Raw genomic sequence first — 20,215 nt, forward strand, 5'->3', positions numbered from 1 at the left:
GTCATAGACCAAGACAGCGAGTCTGAAATGGACGACCGATCCCGTTCCGAGCACACGAAGAATGCAGCCACTGAGGCAGTGTGAGAGGGCACGGAGCCAGTCCTTACTGACCTCGGTCGCCAATGCTCTGCTCCTGTACCTGTCCTACAAAGACACCCCAGATAAGATCTAGTAGTAGATAAAAAGAGTGGGCACAATAATGGCACGAAGCCCCCATGAGTGCTTGGGTCTTGGGTTCTTTTCACCCAGATTCTCCTCCCAAGGGCCATCACAGAAACTCAGCGCCGTGGGCGTGGAAAATCAGGACTCACAGGCAGGTGGGCTGGACCCCACGGTAGGTGTCTGCTGTCACACCCATGATCAACACCGCCCACCATTGGAAGAACAGCAAGGTTTCTCTTCCTGTTTTCTCTTTCTTCTCTTTCTCCCTTTCTTTTCCTTCCTTCAGAAGGAAAAAAAGATGTTTTCTAAAAAACGGCACTACTGTGGAAATTTTGTAAAATGAAATAATAAGAAAATTCCAGTAGAATCCCTATATCCAGAGAGAACCTATTGCCATCCATTCTTCCTTTTATAATAATCTATAACAATAAAAGGGTAATATGCTAATTAGACCAGACAGCCGAACGACCTTCCAAGGCGTCCTTCTGGACGAAGCCAGGGCTGTGAGGGTCCAGACAAGCTGCCTCAGCTGCGAGGGCCGAGCCCCTTGCACAAATTTCGTACATCAGCCTCTCGTCATATAACTAATATAGAGACCTTGAAATTTGGGGGAAGTAGCTTTGTATCTTTTTTATCCTAATCTTAAATCAAAAGTAGTTTCTGTATTCATTTAGTCAAGCAACATTCAACTTTCATTATTAGAGCAATAAAAATCTAATTTTAAAAAGGGATTTTGAAAAACTGTATTCAATTGTGAGGCTGTACCATATTCTCACTACCTTTCCCCCACTGATAGGATGTATATCTATATCTATATCTATATCTATATCTATATCTATATCTATCTATATCTATCTATCTATCTATGAGTGCAGAGAGGGAGAGAGAAATAAAAACATCAACTATGAGAGAGAGTCATTGATCGGTTGCCTCCTGGCTGGGCAGGTTGTGCCTGATTTTTAGTACTGTAAACAAACTATACCGTGATTAAATCCATTGACTCATTTCCACAGGCAAAGCATTTCTGCCTCCAATAGCTTGTATATGTTTATTAACAATCTTGCTATTGCAAAACTATTAAAAAAAAGAAAGGCTACCATGACATTCATTTACAACAGACACTCCCGTGAGTTATTCTCAAGTGGATACTATTTTCCTTATCTTTTCTTCTTCTTTTTTTTTTTTAACCAGTTGCTTTTCTTCTTTTGTTAATCCTTCATTCTTATCTTTGACCCATTTTTTTTCCATTGGTCTGTTTTTCCTATTGATTTGTAAGAGTTCTTTATATGTGACACGCTGTGTCTGCTTCAAGTATAAATTTCCCAGTTTTCACTTGCCATTTAATTTTGTTTCAGTTGCTAACTGACATTCAAAATGTTCCCCTTGGGTTGTTTTTGCTGTTACATTTCAATTATTCAAACCCACTCAAGTTTTCCTCTGACAATTTCTTTCCACTTCTCTTGGGCACATACACATTTTCCCTACCCTTAGAGTCAGTTATGTTATAAGCACTATGTCAACAACAGGGATGAGATGGTAAAGAACAGAGGGTGTCCACCACGGGAACATCACATTGTAGTGGATGAGTTAGACTTACCACCAATATTTTGGTGTCGAAAGAATTTAGAAAATAATTATGCAAGGAAAGTGTTTAAATAATAACTCTACAATGACAATTGTCATAAAGAAGGAAGCACAGATAGCATGACAACTTATAGCAGGGAACCCTAATATTAATAGCATGGGGGGCGGTCAAGAACAGTTTTCCTGATTTATACTAAGCTCTAAATAGCAGATGGGGAGGGGGTCGGGGAGGGCAGACTTCTATTTTAGGTAACATGGTGAACTAGATAGCCCAAAAGCCCTCCCAGCAAAATAAATAAAAGTATATATGTATTATGTATATAATGTATCTATATAACAACATGTATATACATTATAGATCACATATAACATATGTACACCTATGTAATATGTTCATGTGTAATCTATTATACAGTAATCTATCATATTATTGAATACATTATATAATTTATTATATATGTACATAAGTTTATAACAGGTAAGTATTAGATAGGTATATTATAATCATATATTGAGATATGTTAAAATATATATCATACATCTAATATGTACATATAATACGTATACTTATGTAAATACTAGAGGCCCGGTGTAGGAATTTGTGCACCAAGGGGTTTCCTCGGCCTGGCCTGTGGGATCAGGCCGAAACTGGCTCTCCAACATCCCCCAAGGGGTCATGGATTGCAAAAGGGCGGGTGCAGGCTAGGCTGAGGGACCCCACTGGTGCAAGATCATGGCCAGGGAGGGACACAGGAGGTTGGCCAGCCAGGGAGGGGCTGTGGGAGGGCTCCAGGGCGTGTCTGGCCCATCTTGCTCAGTCCTGATTGGCTGGACTCCAGCAGCAAACTCACCTACCAGTAGGAGCATCTTCCCCCTGGTGGTCACTGCACATCATAGCAACTGGTCTATTTGATCTATTGACGGGTCTACTTTCTGCTCACTGGTGGTCAGTGCATGTCACAACCAGTGGTTGAGTGGCCTTAGCATATCCTATATAATAAAAGGCTAATATGCAAATTGACTGAACAGTGGAACAACTGGTTGTTATGACGCACACTGACCACTAGGGGGCAGATGCTCAATGCCCGAGCTGCCTTCTGGTGGTCAGTACACTCCCACAGGGGAAGCAATGCTCAGCCAGAAGCGGGGCTCACGGCTGGAGAGTGCAGCAGCAGTGGCGGGAGCCTCTCCACCTCTGCAGCAGCACTAAGGATTTCATGCACCAGGCCTCTAGTCATTAGCATATTACGCTTTGATTGATTGAACGCCTGACTGGACACTTAGCATATTAGGCTTTTATTATATAGGGTAATTACATATTGTATACTATATATATATATATATATATATTACATATATATATACATATATATATATATATTACATATATAAAACCTAAGCTGTCAGAAAAGCAAAACTACAAATAAAAGCACGTCAGGGTTCAAAAATGAGATTACAAGTCATATCAAAACCCACCCTGCCCTAAGGGAAGCGGTTTCCATTGCTGAGGTTGGGGGTACAGGAGAGAGAAGGGGAGGCCCAGGGCCTGGCTAATTGGGAGTTAGAGAGAAGGCACTGCCTAAAGTTAGGACCCCAAACTCTGGACTCTCTGCATAAAGTGACCTGGAAATAAACTCCACCACACAGGAGAAAAATGCCAGGAGACACACTGGCCTTTAGCTTGATGGGGAAAGGGGGCTCCTGATGGGGGAGGGGATCTTGAGACCCTGTGCCCGGTAGCTGGACTATGCAATGGTGTGTGGTCTGAACGCAAGCTACCTGTTAGAGCTGACAGACCTCAAAAGGAGAGTTTAATTCAAAATAACTAGGGCTGGCAGCGCCTCAGGCAATTGGCAGGAATACACAGGCATACCTCACTTTATCTTGCTTCCCAGTCATGGGGATTTCTTTCTTATTTTTTTTAAAATAAGCTGGAGGCAAGGCCATTCACCAGCAAAGAGATTATGACTTGCTTTGTTGGGGTGGTCTGGCACCAAACCCGCAAAATCTCCCCTTTGTGCCTGTATGCCACCATTATTTCAGGCAAACACTTCACTGCTTTCCTGTATCAGCACGCATGGTACACAGTACTCTGTGATAGGGATCAAGCCCAGGGCCAGGCTGAAGGTCCTCATTCCTGTTTCCACTTCTATCTATCATCCAGGTCTTGGCCAAATTGCCTTTGGTCACAGGTGCCTCGTCTGCAAAATGGGGTCATAACAGCACTGATTTTAAATAGCTATTGTGAGAGTGAAATGAGATAACCCACATTAAATGCTTAGGACTAGATCCAGTATATAAGTAGCAATAAATGTTGGTGGTAGTTGTTATTTTATGTCCATTTAATGCATATTAGTGTAAGCCATCTTATTCATTGATTAGTGCATTAATATTTTCTCCACTGTTCATTACTCAATTTTCCACAGGTCACAGTTTCTTATAGGTAGAATCAGCTTTATAAATTTTAACCAGTTATCTGCCATGTGTCCACAAAGGAAATCGCCTCCACATGCCATGATAATTTTGAATGTAATTTAAAAGATCAATTTGCAATGACTATTATAAAAATAAATATATTGCTCACAAATTGGGTGTTCTTGAATATTTTTAGTTGAAAATTCTCGTGAAAAATGATTTCTTAAAGCGTACAAAGGGTTAATTTTGGTTTTCTGCTTTGTACTTTCCTTGCCTCATGAATTTGTGCCCTTCACTTGCTTTTCCGTGAGCTTTCCCCAGGTCCACACCACTGTTCCTGTTCGGTTTCCAAGCAGAATGTGAGGCTCATTTATCATGGTCTCGTTTTTGAATAATGAAGGCACTGAAGGTGATTAAGACATCTCCAGTGACAGCTTTGGGGACGGTCCATCAGCCAGAGTGTGAAACGTTCCACCTCTGCTGTTTCCAAAATGGGCAATGATTTCCGTTTTCATCTCCTTTTGGCTTAAGTAAGCATTTAGGAACATTCTTCATAACCCCCGAACACCCAAGTATTTAGAACCGCCATTAAAAGGCTTGCTTCTGATGCGTGGTTTTATTGCACTGTGGTCAGGCGTGGGGCCTACATAATTTTTATGGCTTGAAATTTAATGAGGTTTTATTGCACCCCCAGTTTATGTAATTTTTTTTTCATGAACACTTGGAAATCCACTTTTATTCCATTTTATGGACATGAAACTTGATATATATTGATACCTTATATAATAAAGAGGTGATAAGCAAATTGACAGTCACACCCTTGCACAAGATGGCCACCCTCATGTGGTCACAAGATGGCAGCCACAAGATAGCCAGCAAGGGAGGGCAGTTGTGGGCGATCAGGCCAGCAGGGGAGGGAGGGCAGTTGAGGGGGGGAAGGCCTGCAGGGGATGGCAGTTGGGGGCCACCAGATATTCAGGGAGGGCAGTTGGAGGCAATCAGGTCGGCAGGGGAGCAGTTAGGCATCCATCAGGCTGGCAGAGGAGTGGTTAGGGGGTGATCAGGCTGGCAGGCAGAAGCGGTTAGGGGCAATCAGGCAGAGGCAGGTGAGAGGTTTGGAACCAGCAATCCTGGATTGTGGGAGGGATGTCCCAGATTGGAGAGAATGCAGGATGGGCTGAGGGACACCCACCCACCTCAGTGCATGAATTTTGTGCACCGGGCCTCTGAACAATTATATTTAAAAAACTGCCTTTGTCATTAACAATATGTTTTGCCCTTTCATTGGCTGAAACTCTCCTAATATATCCCATATTTTTTATCAGTTTTTGCTTTAAATATCACATGATGTGTGGCACCAATTCAAAATCATTAATCTAATGAAATATATTATGTATTTAATATATTTGTTACATATTAAAATAATGTTATTTATATTATATAATTTTATAGTGTATAATATATAAAATTGTATAAGTATATTTATATATTTTGTTGTATTTATAATATCTAAAATTAAGGTATCCACAGCATTTGTGTCTTCATATGTCTGACACATCCTAATATAAATTTTATTTTTAAAATTTATAATTTATTATAGTTGTGTTTCTTAAAGATAATAAGCACAGTTAAGCTATTGCTATTTTACAATTGCATTTATTTTTATTTTATTTTATTTTTTTAAAAATATATTTTTATTGATTTTTCAGAGAGGAAGAGAGAGGGACAGAAAGGCAGAAACATCGATGAGAGAGAATCATTGATCAGCTGCCTCCTGCACATCCCCCACTGGGGATGCGCCCGCAACCAAGGTACATGCCCCTGACCGGAATCAAACCCGGGACCTTTCAGTCCCCAGGCCGACGCTCTATCCACTGAGCCAAGCCGGTCCCAGCTACAATTGCATTTAAAAGAACACCTTAGGAATTTAATCAGGAAGGTAAAAAACCTGTACTTAAAAAATTATAAGATACTGAAGAAAGAAATTGTAGAAGATACACATAAATGGAAGCATATGTCATACTCATTGATATAAGGCTTAACATCATTAAATGGTCATAATACCCAAAGCAATCTATATGTCTGAGAGTCCTGGCTGTTCCCCATTCTCACCAACACTTTGTATTATAATCTATTATCATTATACTGGGTGTGTAGTTGTACCTCATGATCATCGTAATTTAACTTCCTCTGATGACTGAGGATGGTGAGCATTTTTCATGGATTTGCTAGCTATCCCTACATCCTCTTCGGTGATGTCTCTGTTAAAGTATGGGTCATCTGTCTTCTTGTTACTGTTGTGAGAGTTCTTTATATATTCCAGATACAAATCTTCCATCAGACCTGTGCTTTGCAAATATTTTCTCCCAGTCTGTGGCTTGTCATTTTATTTTCTTATTAATATCTTTTGGGAGAACAAAACTATCAGTTATTGATGAAGTCCAACTTATGAACTTTTTTCTTTTCCAGTTTGTGCTTTTTGCATATTACTTAAGAAATCTTTGTCTAAGTTAATGTCACTAAGTTTTGTTCCCCCTCTGCTTTCTTCCCTTCTGTTCTATGGTTTTAGCTCTCACATTTAGGTGTAAGAATCATTTCAAGCTAATCTCCGGAAATGGTACAAAGTGGATACTCCATATGGATCCCTAACTTTCTAGAAGCATTATCTCTTTCTCCTTTTATTTGCTTCCTTCCTAATTGCCACAGGCTTCGTTCCATTTGCAACCATCCTCTCCAATAACTTAGTTTCATTCTGCTTATAGCCTTACCAGTGGTCACATTGGAGCTTTAGAGAAACATCGGACCTTTTCTCACTGATGATCAGAGCCAAGGGTTCAAAATCACACCTGGGTTACACAACAAAACACACAAAAAACTTCGCTTCGAATCGCAAGGCACACCGCCCTAGGCCTTTTTACAATGCCAGCAGCTGGCTTCCTGTATGTTTTCAAGAGGGACTTTTGGCATCTGCATTCGGCTTTGCAAATGAGTAAGAGCAATTATTTACTCCACGTGCAACTTTTTTCAGTGCCAACCGCCTGCCCCTTCAGAACAAGACCTCTGCGTTCGTGAATATTCATTCCGATTACTTCTGTGGTTGGCTGGCTGCCTCTGGATGCCTTCTTCAGGAAGTATACACTGGTGTACAGTACGTGGGCTCCTGCACAGGGTGTCATTTTCCTGTTGTGTTTGTACATGGGAGAACTTGGCTGGTATTCTTGGGTCTCTGTCTTTTTTTCCCCCACCTCAGAACTAAGCAAACATTTTATTAGGACATGTATTATTGTAGTAGAAAAATGGACGTAGGATTTCTACTCCTCAAAGATGATATGGTTCTGTCCATCGGTTGCCCTGGCATTTCAGTGTAGTCTTTTTTTTTTTTTTTTTTTTTTTAATAACATATTTTTATTGATTTTTTACAGAGAGGAAGAAAGAGGGATAGAGATAGAAACATCGATGAGAGAAAATCATTGATCAGCTGCCTCCTGCACACCCCCTACTGGGGATGTGCCCGCAACCAAAGTACATGCCCTTGACCGGAATTGATTCTGGGGCCTTTCAATTCACAGGCCAACGCTCTATCCACTGAGTCAAACCGGTTTCGGCATCAGTGTAGTCTTAAACATCAAATGCTACCCCTGAGGCTGTCAACCACGCATGGCTGTGAGCCCCTGACAGGCAGCAAGTCCAGACTGAGAGGCTTACAATAGGCACTTGGTTCCAGAAATACAAAAAAGTACATAAAATATGTAAGCATTTTTTAGAATACCGATCCCATGCTGAAATGATAGTAATTTTGATATTCAGGGTTAAGTAAATATTATTAAAACGCAATTTACTTGTTTCATTTTGCTTCTGTTAAATGTAGCTGTTAGAAAATATACAATTACATCTTTTAAAAAATATATTTTTTATTGATTTCCAGAAAGAAAGGAAGGGGAAAGAGAGAGTGAGACATCAGTGAGAGAGGAATTATTAACGGACTGCCTCCTGCACACCCCCTCCTTGGGACTGAGCCCACAACCTGGGCATGTGCCCTGACCAGGATCGAAACCAGGGACCTCAAGGTGCATGGGGACATGATGCTCATTAACTAAGCCACACCAGCCAAGGCTTCAAAATTACATCTTGATATTCCTTTTGGACAGCCCTGCTGAAGCGTTGGACTGCTCGGATTCATTGCTATTTTGGTTCCACAAGGCTGAGTAATTTCCAGTCTTCTTTATGACCTTCATTTCCTCATGTGGAAATGAGTGGAAATCATTACACTCACCTCAAGGCTTATGGTGGGGATAAAATAAGATTATGCACGTAAGGCTATTACGCTGGCACATAATCAATTCTTATTAATGAGAGTTATTATTATTCTTAGTGGAAGGATTTTTTTAATCCTTATAATTCAAATATTTTTTAGCGTGTGCCCTGATGTGAACTTACAGCTGACTTACTTAGATTGTAGGGGCCCACCCCCTTTTGAGATCCATAAATAGAATTCTTTTTAGCTCTTGACAACTTTTCTTAGATTATATCACCCTTTGGATGGGCCCTCTAACACTGTGACCTTGAAGTGCCTGGGGCCCCTCGTATTTATTAACTTCTCACCACGCCACCTCAGCTGCTCCATCCCAGGGTGACATGCCAAAAAGTGTGCCTCATCTAAAAGCCACTCCCCACATCCAGCCTTTTATCCTTTTCAAGACATTTGGACAAAGACTCGTGTTCTCACTGCAAAAAGTTCCTTAATTGCACCATAATTCCCAATTAACTCGACTCACTACTTTCTCATTACCATCAAATACCTCTGGTCTTTCATTTATTTTTTTCATTTTCTGGTCCAGCTTATGTTCCAAAATTCATTATCATAACTATATACATGAGTCACTGAAGTTCTTTATATATATATATATATATATATATATATATATATATATATATAATATGTTTTATTGATTCAGAGAGAAGAATGGAGAGGGGAGAGAGGGATAGAAACATCATTGATGATAGAGAATCACTGATCGGCTGCCTCCTGCATGCCCATTGGAGATGGAGCCCACAACCCCGCATGTGCCCTGACCTCCTGGGTTGGCATCAACCACTGAGCCACACCGAGTAGGCACTGAAGTTGTTTTTTAACTCAAGTTCTGGAAGGGTGAGACTTGTGGTACAAGAGAACAGCACTGCACTGAAGGCCAGAAGAGCTGGGATTTTACACCGCCTCAGCCCTGATCAGCAGCGTTCTGCTATTTCCTCTGGCAAACGCTTTAGTAACCAAAGGGCAAGCGTGCTGCTTCCCTAGCATGGGACTCCTGAGAGGACACAATGGAATAAGGTATCCGAAGGCATATCCTCTTTATCCAGGTGAATGACCACCGATGAGATCAGAGCAATGCAACTGCAAAGGGATCAATGCTCGAGATGGGAGGGAGAAGGGTCAGGGGCCACTTAAATTGCTTTAACAGCGCTGAAGTCTCTGAGCGCAGACCAATTACAGCTCCTGGTGGGACATGTCACCTGTGTAGATCTGGAAAAACCGCCGCATTGTAAGGAAGCACAGAGAACGGCGGGTGTCTGACACAGAGACCGGGGTGAGCACATTCCAGGCAGGCAGCACCTTGGAAACCATGTGTCATACAAACATGCCAGAAGACACATGTGAGTGTCAGGTTAAGTACTGTGCGCTGCCACTCGGGGTTCAGGTGGAGGATTCTGGGAGATGAGGAGACAACTCAGGAAATATGCCAGTTTTCAGACACCTGGGACTCTTGATGCCACGAAATCACAGGGTATCCATGAGTGGAAGGGGAGGAAATAGAATTTGTTGAGAGCCTGCCGTGTGCCAAGCACCGTGCTTTTCATCCCAAGACCTCACTTACTGCATTCATCTTTACTCCGCAGCCCCAAACACAGAACCCAGGTATTTGTTGGGGCCACTACTGGCCAGGTTTCACCCTACACCTGGGCATAGAGATGAAATGTATAAGTGCTGCCCTCCTGGTTCTCTCATTTAGTGGGCACAGCAGATGAGTTAACGCACGGCAATCTCTACTCTGACGTTTGGTCTTCATTGATGCTCAGGACCAATGGAGAGACTCAGAACAATAAGACTTCAGTGGGTATTTCTGATCGAGTCTCGCAATGTGGAGGCGATGATCTCTTATCTCTGGAAGTATTCAAAAGCAGAAGAGTAATGACCATTCATGTAGAACATCACAGAAGAAAGGGAAAGGTTATACCGGATGAATGCCAAGTTCCCTCCTAATTAAGATTCTATGACTTGTAAGGGGAAAGGGCCCATTTATTAGGACACCCCGTTAGATAAAGAAACGTTTGCCAGTGTCTAGAGTGGACTGTACCAATGACACAGAAAGAGTCTTTACTAATGCGGATGGCCATTGTGGAGGGTTGTCTACAATTTTCCATGTCTCCTATGTAAAAGCCCAAGACCAGTCTTCTAAACACAGAAAGCTACGCTTCCAAACGCCTTTCACCCTCCACGCCGGTGCCTCGACCTCGCCTCTGCTGTGCCAGAGAGAAAAGCCGAACACAAAGCTGAGGTTGCTGGCCCGAGAGAACCAGCCCGCATCTTCACAAACCACCAGGATAATCCGGGAACCAGGAAAACAGCTCAGAAAATGCCAGATGTGAACCTGGCATTTAACCTCAGCCAGCCCTCCGGCATAATATGAGACCCAAAAGGAGAGAAGGAACAAGAGCTCAAGTCCGTAAGCTATTCTAGAAAAACAACCCCAGGTGGGTAGTCTCTTGTGAGAAGTCAGTCTTGCTCCTTTGTAGAAGGGGAAGGCGAGATGCATGGACACAGGTTTAAGAAGAGACATAAGAGGCCAATCACAGCTACTATCAAATCCATGAGTGGAAGGGGAGGAAATAGAATTTGTTGAGAGCCTGCGGTGTGCCAAGCACCGTGCTTTTCATCCCAAGACCTCACTTACTGCATTCATCTTCAACAGCAGAGGAGCGATCAGCTTTTGGAAGACAAACTCAGTGCGTTACTATCTGTCTCACCATCTTATTCAACTGCACAAGGCAATCCCAAAGGTCACGCATACTACCTTACTTCCCTTCTCTGCAGGGCATCGTAGAGCGGATCCTGTCCTCCATGAGACAGTCCCAGGCCCTCTGTCCTCTGCAGGCCAAGTCTCCCTTCCACTCATCCAGCCTTCCCCACCCCCATCCCCACCCCCACCCCCGGGTATGTGATCACCATCCTGCCAAGGGCTGTCCGTTTGGACGATGGCCTGGACCTGGCAATCATAAAACCCAAACCCAATGTTTGGAAGAGGGCTGTGTTGGGAAGAGTCATGTGTGAGGTCCGGGTGGCTTGCTTAACTCTCTGGGTTTCATTTGTCCAAAAGGCACTGTGAGTATTGGGCTTGCTTTCCACCGGAGACCCTGTGATTTCGTGGCATCACGAGTCCCTGCTGGCCGGAAATGCCCAGAAAGCACAAATGGATTCAGAAAGCACACCTTCCTAGGGGACAGACAGGTAGGGGGCAGTCTGCCCACCTTCCCTGGTGAGAGGAACAATGGGAGCTGGTCTCCCCAGCCTGCAGGGTGCCGAGAGGTCTCAGAGGCCTCTGTGGTCCTCCCAGGGGCCAGCACCAAGGCCCTGAGTGTGAGCAGGAAGCCAATTTTCAGAGTCAGACACCAGTATTTTCTGTAAATAGTCCTGCCTTCCACCTCACAAGCTCTCTGCGGCTGGGAGGGAGCAGGCATCGGGTCTAAGAGGGAAGGAGCTGAAGGAGGGTCCCCAGCTAGACAGCGAATCACGAAACAGCCTCCACCCCCCCTCCCTTCACCAGCTCCGGATCCTCCTCGCCCCAGGGTGGCCTGGGGTGACTTTGTGGGCCAAGCAGGGGCCAGACCATTTCTCCTGAAGTATACAACCCCACGTCCCACGCCGCTTTGCTTGGGAAGGGAAGAGTCAGCCATCAGCCCTGGCATTTATTAGCTGCCTGCCTGCTCTCAGGCAGAGACTCTTCAACTCTGCACTTCGAGTTATACATCACCCCCGAGAGGGAGGCAATACGATTCTCGCTCCGCCCCCCGGGTTGTCATGGGAAGTGAGTGACAGCAGGCCGCCATCCACAAAGCTCGACAGGAAAGCCAGCCCCCTTCTTGCCCTGGTTCTCCCCGTGGGTTCGCAGCACAAAGATGCCCTCAGTCCTGCAGCTTGTGAGTCCGGAGCCTTGGAGGCCGGGACTGACCAGGCCGTGTGAACAGGAGGAAGATGGGTCAGCATCTCTCAGGCCGCGGAGACGAGCGGCGTACTGGTCCCCTCGGATTTCCCGAGGCTCATCTTTACTCATGCCCCCGTCCTTCAGAAATCTCCTTTCCCCACTTCTCCTTTCTGCATCACAGACACAATCAGGGGTTCACAGGGGTATTTCTGAGGAAGGCTGTTCCCAGCAGCTGTCCGAGGGAGCTCAGGAGCTGGATGGCTGAGGCTGCCCACCAACGCGCCTCCTGAAGGCACTGAAGGTCCCAGCACCACCCGCCCTGCCTCTGCCCTTCCTCCCCCAGTGTCCCTAAGGGATGGGTTCGCTGTGCTCCTGCGCTGGTGCACCTGTCCTGGAGAGACACCCACCTGTCCCAGGGCTGCGCTGGGCACGTGACGTGGGTGGTACAGGGGCAGCTGCCTTATTTGCGCCTCTGCAGGGTCCCTGCCCAGTGGCCTCAGGATGCCGTGAGCCCTGGCAGTGAAGGAGAACCCCCTTCCTAATGACTCGAATACCCTCAGGGACCCAGCCCCGTGTTATTGTGTACCACTCCTTTAGCAAACTTTTTCTAAAAAAAGTATCGGTATTTGTATTGATTTCAGAGAGAAAGGGAAAGGAAGAGAGGGAAACGTCAATGATGAGAGAGAATCATTGAATGGCCGCTTCCTGCATGCCTCACACTGGGGATCGAGTCTGCAACCTGGGCATGTGCCCTGACCAAGAAACGACCCTGGGACCCTTCAGTCCACAGGGCAGTGCTCTATCCACTGAGCCAAACCACTAGGACTAGCAAACTTTTAAAATACACACACACTCACATATTACTTTTTATTGAGTTCAGAATGGAAGAGAGAGGGAGAGAAAAAAAACATCAGTGATGAGAGAGAATCATTGATCGGCTGCCTCCTGCATGCTCCCCTCCTGGGAATTGAGTCTGCAACCTGGACATGTGCCCTGGCTGGGAATTGAACCCGGAACCCTTCAGTCCACAGGCCAATGCTCTATCCACTGAGCCAAACCAACTAGGACTAGCAAACTTTATAAATATATATATAAAATTGAGTTCAGAGAGGAAGGGAGAGGGAGAAAGAGAAACATCAATGATGAAAGAGAATCACTGATTGGCTGCCTCCTGCATGCCCCCCCTCCTGGGAATTGAGTCTGCAACCTGGACATGTGCGCTTGCTGGGAATCGAACTGTGACCTCCTGGTTCATAGGTCTACACTTAACCACTGAGTCACCACAGCCGGGCCATTTAGCAACCGTCCTCTCCAGGCACAAGGATATGAGGGCGATGAAGGGCAAACGGGACGCCGCTGGTCCTGTTGGCACTTTCTGTCCTCAGTAGAGAGAGACATTTACCTGCTCATCACACACAGATGAGAAAGATTACACTGCGCCATGAGTTTATTGAGAAATGCTGGTGATCCCATGACAACATATGACAAAAGAACCCCTGTGTGATGACAGAGGCACGGAGGGGCTCCCCGAGGGCAGGCAGACCTAGGAGAGAGCTGGGTCACCTTCCAGACCAGCACAATTCAGCGAGCGGTGAAGGAAAGCCAGCTGCAATCTTATTGCCGAGGGAGGGCCTTGCATTTGATTTGTAAAAGGCATAACATCTGTGAAGTGCAAGGAGACTATGTGTGCCTGTCCATGCTGCTTATGCAAACGAATGTGGGATTGACCTTTAGCATTGGGGGAGAGAAGGCTAGCTAGGAACAGGGGTGAAGGGACAGAGTAACCTGTACCCGGGCCCCCTGGTGGAGGGAAGTGGCAGAGCAAATCTGAAGACCAAGGGAGAAACCAAGGGTGGCATGAGGTGAAGCTGAAGGAGGCAGGAGCCAGGCGGTGCAGGAAAATGCGACTCAGCTAAAGACCCCGCAAGGTTTCACAGGGAGGAAAGGGGGTGGCGATGCTGGGGCTGGCTTCTGGGGAGGTCGACTCATGCTGCTGATGGAGAAGGCAGAGACTAGGGTGCTGGCAGGGGAGACAGCAGCAAACCAGGGAGTGGCATGGTTGGACACGGGGTGAGGGAAAGGGTCCCACCAACGACAAATTGCTGGGCTCTGGATGAACAACTAAGTAGAGAGATGGTCGTGCTAAGAGCCAGGAGAGGCTCAGGTTGAGAAGAATGGGTAGTCCTCAATGGACTCTTACCAGATTCCAATCTTGGGGAATAAAGGAATGTGGGAGACGGGTATGAAATTGGTAGGAAAATCAAATGCAGGTGTTGGGGGTCCTGCCTGGCCCAGCCAATAGCAGAATCGGGCCGGAGGACAGGACCCTGCCGACGATATCCTTTAGAATTCACCAAGTGTGTATTTTCCAATTCTCTTTTTTTAAGGCCTAGAGCCCTCAATCCACATGGCTAGTGGCAAGTAAAATAATGAACAGCAGGTCTACCTGCCCTCAAGGGGGCAGTAGAGAGTGGGAAGACCCATCTCGTCCTTCCCACTCCCCCTCCTCCAAGAGCTCCTGGAAGTTCTGGTGGATTACAGTTCTGGGTACCTTACTCCTCAGCCTCCCGACTCTCCCCAGACTCCACCACAGGCTGCACAGCCAGGAGCCTTTTAACCCCATGTTGCCTCGGCTGCAGGGAGCGGGGCATCTTTAAGGACCTGCTGCACTTCTGGCCCTGCGGGGCCTTCACATGAGCCATCTTATTTGATCCCTTGGCAGCCGGCACTGTCCTACTCATCCAGCAGCTGATGGAGCCAGGCTCAGAACCCGGATCAGAGTTATTCCGAGGCAGGCCAGGAGGTGAACGCGGGCTTTTTGTTTTCTGCTATTTGTCTTTTCTTAGAAAGCAGAGGGTACAGGCCCAGCTAGCATGGCTCAGTGGTTGGGCGTCGACCTATGAACCAGGAGGTCACGGTTCGATTCCCAGTCAGGGCATGTGCCCGGGTGGCTGGCACCAGCCCCAGGGTGTGGGGTATGTGGGAGGCAGATGATCCATGATTCTCTCTCATCATTGATGTTTCTATTCCTCTCTTCCTCCCCCTTCCTCTCTGAAATCAATAAAAATAGACACTTGTTTAAATAGCAGAGGGCAAAGGCTTGCAAGGGACACGGAGACAGGAGAATGCAGGAGGAGGAGGCGGACACAGCCTTCTGCGCCAGATGCGGCTTGCTCCTCCCCTACACCCGGGGAGACAGAGTGGCTTGCTTTTACCTTAATTAGCGCAGCAATTTGCTAAATTCTGTTTTTCCCTTTTTGAGAGTGTTAATCAATTTTAGCTCAGAATAGATTGGAATGGCACACAAATTACCACGACAATCCCCAAACGCTGACTTCTGAGCGTCTCCATCAACCTCAGGGCCTGAAATACGGGGAAATCAGCAGCGCTGGCCGGCATTTCTGCGATCTATTTAGAGTGTTATGGCTCGGAGATGAAAATATAATGGCTTTATGAGGTTTGGAACAAGCAATTTGCTGGAATCCGCCTCATGCCTAGGTGTGGAGTCCTCCCCAAGGTGACTGGAGACAGAGCATCACGCATTTCTGCAAAGTTACACGTTCCTCTAACAACAGCAATTTGTTAAACCCACAAACACGACGGGGTTCCAACTATGCAGCACACGACAGAAAAGGACCAGATGGGCCCTGTCCCCGCCCCCATGAAGAAGGTCCGAGACTGGCAGTGGACGGACAAGCGAGGAGAAAATGTGTCCTCTTCTCTGGGAAACTGGGAAAGGAGGTGGCAATGCATCTGAGTTCCCAAGGGTGAGCAGGAGTGATGACAAGGTGAGTGGAAGGGCATGTCAGTCAGAAGGAATAGCACAAGCAAAGCTTGAAACACAGCAGAGAAGGCGGAGAGAACCAGTAATACCGTGAATTTGCAAGAATGACAAGAGCGTCCAGAGCCAGGATATGCAGAGACATCTTAACCAGATGTTGACGAAAGCACAGTGGCACAACAGGATTTTAAGCGAGGGAGTGAGGGGATCAAATGAGTCTCATCTGACTAAAACCCTACAGTACAACATAATCTTACCTAATAATAGACAAGCATGTAAACTGACCATACCTCCGCTATACCCACAGCCAATCAGGAGTGAGTATGCAAATTAACCCAATAAATGCTGGAAACCAAACATTGTCACTAGTGGTTAAATGTGAAAAGGGAATCCGGAAGGCTGGCCAACCTTGATTGCTCTGAATGGTCAGAGCTATTCACTCATTGTTTAGTTGAGACTTTGGTAGTTTAGGCAACCTCCACCTGTTAATCATATGTAAATTCTTGCTGATTGTCTATTATTGGAATTTCCTGCCAAAAGGATATGGGTGTTTCCCACAGCCTCAATAAAAAGGGATACCAAAGGCCAGAGCAGGGGTAGTCCTCCCCTTAGAGGTGGACTCCCACCTGGCCCCCTATTTTTCCAAATTAATTCTTTTCCAGTCTCTTTTCATTTGTGTGTGGCCTTCTCCAGAATACAGAATCCTGAAGAGGCATCCTGAACCACACAGGATGTGGATAAGGGATCCCACAAATAAATATGGTGGTTCCTTTGCATATGCAGGCATGGAGCAGGAGCATCAGGGAGGGGCAAGACGCCTGCTAGGAGGGGTAGGGGGAAGGCTGAGGGAGCTACAGGAGCCGTGCTGCGGCCAGGAGCAAGGACTTGCAGGCTTCCGGGGAACCGGGAGTGAAGCCAGGGGAAGGAAGGCATATTCTTGCACGAATATCGTGCAATGGGCCTCTAGTCCTTAATTTTTACTCGGCAGTCTTTTAAAACACATTCATATACATCCTCTTCTTTGAACCTCTTAATCCCTCCTGAGGTGAGCATGGTAGCACCTTTCTTCTGGTGAGAAAACATGCCCAGCAAAGGTACAGGTTATCCACTTTGGGTCCTGTGACCCACATCCATGAATCCAAGCCCAGGTCCATTGGAGGCAGAGTTCAGCATTTATTTACCTCACTGGGCAATGGATTATAATCTAGATCTCTTCCCGATAAGTACCAGGCCCACCACCTGCAGCCTCCTTAGAGAGGCGTGGGGGAGGGAGCAGCACAGCCTGCCTCTGAGCTCCCAGCCTCCAGGCAGCCTTGTGCTAAGTCCAGATGCAGAGTCCAGCTTCCAGCCTCCCATGCCCTGAGGGGCCAGAACTGCTCAGACACATGGACACGGTGAGCTAAGGAAGCGGTTGCTTTAAGGCTTTGGAAGACAAAAGCAGACTCGGGTGGCAGCACCCTCAGTGATCCCAGGCATTTCCAGTGGGGAGCTGAGACTTTTGCCTGGCTGAGGTCCCCTAAACCAGAAACAAGAAGAGCTCCCAGTCGAGGAGACCGGGAGGCACCCCCCAACTCCCGGTACCTTGAGCTCATCAGCATTATAGAAGTCCACGCGCACAGCGGGCACCATCCAGGTCTGGAAGAGCGTGGCCAGGATCTGCTCGGCGATGGAGTCGGCGATGAGGTGGAAGTGCAGAGGGTTCCGCCTGTGGGGAGTGGCAGGGTGTGGGTCAGCAGGGAGCACTGAGCCCCAAAAGCACACCCTCACCCCTCACCCACCCTCACCAGTGGCCGGTTTCCAACAGCACCTGGGAAAGCAAATCAGGCATGAGACCAAATCAGTGCCCGCTGGCGAGGGTGGCGGGGCCGACAAGGAGTGAAGACATGTTACCAACCCAGCCTTGCAGGTAACGACAAAGACCAGGCGGGTGAAATGGCCTGAGACACACCATCCGAGCCAACCACCGCACCTGTGAGTTAGACACCTGTGTTTCCTGGTGTCCTCAGTGGAGCACGTGTGACACCTGGACTGGCCCTTATTTCTGGCGTCCTTAGTCCGGCTGGTGGAGCCCACACCGTCCTGAGGTCTGTTTCCTGCTTGTTTTTTTCCCAAAGAAAACCAGGCACCCCAGAAGGAGTCACCTGGGCTCGTCACTGGATATCAGTGTACCTCGCTGTTCACGTTTCTACAGCTTTTCTCATCCCACCTCCGTCAGCCAGCCCTTACAGAGGCGGCACTCTAGCACAACCCAGCACTGCACAGGGCAAAGCTGGGTTCACTCCCAGAGCTGGCATTCAGGAGTGCGGACTTCCGAGTGTCATGTATACCTCCCCACACCTGAGTCAGGTATTCCTCCCCACACCTGTGTCAGATATACCTCCCAAAACCTAAGTCATGTATACTTCCCCACATCCGAGTCATGTATATCTCCAGACACCTGAGTCGTATATACCTCCCCACACCTAAGTCATCTATACCTCCACACACCTGCTGCTTCCTCTATAAAATGTTGGAAACTCCTCTTCATCAGGCCACTGTGCTAATTAACTAAAATAAGTGCCATCTAAATGCATATCAACAATAAACATACATAGAATATTCATAAAGAGCAGATATGCCCTCTTGAGGGACTACCAGGCACAAAGCAATAGTTCGATGCAGAAGAACGACATAAATGCTATTGTGCTGTAAAATAACATAAGTGGGCAGGATGAAAAGAGAGGGACAGACTTCCTGGCAGGCTGGGATAGAGTATGGGCCTCCAAGGATCTGAGACTTGCAATCTCTATGAGGAAGAGAGCCAGGCCGGCTTGGGGAACTCCACAGGCAGCGATCACTCCTGGGATTCGGGACATTAACCTGGCTACAGAGGAGACACAGCAGCCCCGGTAAGAGGAACAGGCGTGTAGAGGAGGATGCTGAAAGCATTCCTGTGAGGTGGTCCCTCCGTGACCTTCCTCTGGTACCAAGTGCCTTCCCAGAAGGGAGGGTAAATCTGCAGACACTTAGCTCACTGTTAGGGCAAAACTAGTGTGTGCATGGCCCACGGGGCCAGTGTGCCCCATGCACTCCCCTCGGAAAACTGTGAAAATGCTCAACCGGGCACATGGGGGCTTCCAGTGCAGGTGACATGTGCTGACACTGATTCATCGTGAGAACTCGGTCCTGCCCGCCACACCTCTCGGTGGCACCGGAGAAAGCATCTGAGAGCATTGCCCAGACCACTTCTCCTGGAGTCTCCATGGAAACCAGGTTTCCCTCGAGCTTTAACTTGCTAATCCACTGCCAACCAGATGGTCTCCCCTTCATATTCCACAGGCCCCTTGGAATCAAGACAGCCCAATCACAACCCTCCTACCCCACCAGGTTACTAACTGTGGAGTTCTTGTTCAGGACCATCTCGTCCGTGGGGACAGACCGGGGTCTGTCACTCATGGGTATGTTCCAGCCCCCAGAAAAATGCCCAGCATATTACATGAGGGCTCATTTTGTCCTAGCTTGTCCCCTCACACAAGCCTATAGGTACTATTACTGAGTTACTCAGCAATTCCACTCCTAGTTATGTACAAAAAAATACATGAAAATGTGGTAAGGGGAAAGGGGGCCAAATATATGGTGACAGAGATGACCTGACTTTGGGTGGTGGGCACACAATGCAATATAGATCATATTCATAGTAAGGTACATTTGAAACCTATATGATCTTATTAACCAATGTGACTCCAATCTAAATATATAAAAGCCTAAGTGACCGGCCGAACGGTAGCTATGACGTGAACTGACCACCAGGGGGCAGAACCTCAACGCAGGAGCTGCAGAGTGACAGCAACTTTGTACAGTGCCCTCTCGCACTCTGGGACCCCTCGGGGGATATTGGGCTGCTGGTTTAGGCCCAGGCGGAGGGACCCCACCTGCCAAAGCGACTTCACTCACTGCACAGATGCCCTTCGAGCCACAGTGCCACCCCAGGTGTGGTGGCTGGGGCGGGACCATAGGAGGTTGGCTCCAGGGTGTCTCCATGCCATCTCTGTTACACCTCTAAGTACAACAGATTCACTGAGCCTTGCCATCACCA

General features: G+C 46.9%; 1 protein-coding gene across 5 annotated transcripts in view; it reads right to left on the reverse strand.

Annotated features, from left to right (window-relative positions):
* Positions 1 to 20,215, reverse strand: part of LARGE1 (LARGE xylosyl- and glucuronyltransferase 1) — a 384,477-nt gene that overhangs the window by 170,496 nt on the left and 193,766 nt on the right. For all 5 annotated transcript variants that reach the window (XM_084880160.1, XM_084880162.1, XM_084880159.1 and 2 more), the window contains one exon: positions 17,722 to 17,845. In XM_084880160.1, the coding sequence (XP_084736286.1) occupies positions 17,722 to 17,845 (124 nt within the window). The remainder of the gene's footprint in view (positions 1 to 17,721; positions 17,846 to 20,215) is intronic.

This window comes from Pipistrellus hanaki (assembly GCF_964339955.1).
Source record: "Pipistrellus hanaki genome assembly, chromosome: 3".
Lineage (NCBI taxonomy): Eukaryota > Metazoa > Chordata > Mammalia > Chiroptera > Vespertilionidae > Pipistrellus > Pipistrellus hanaki.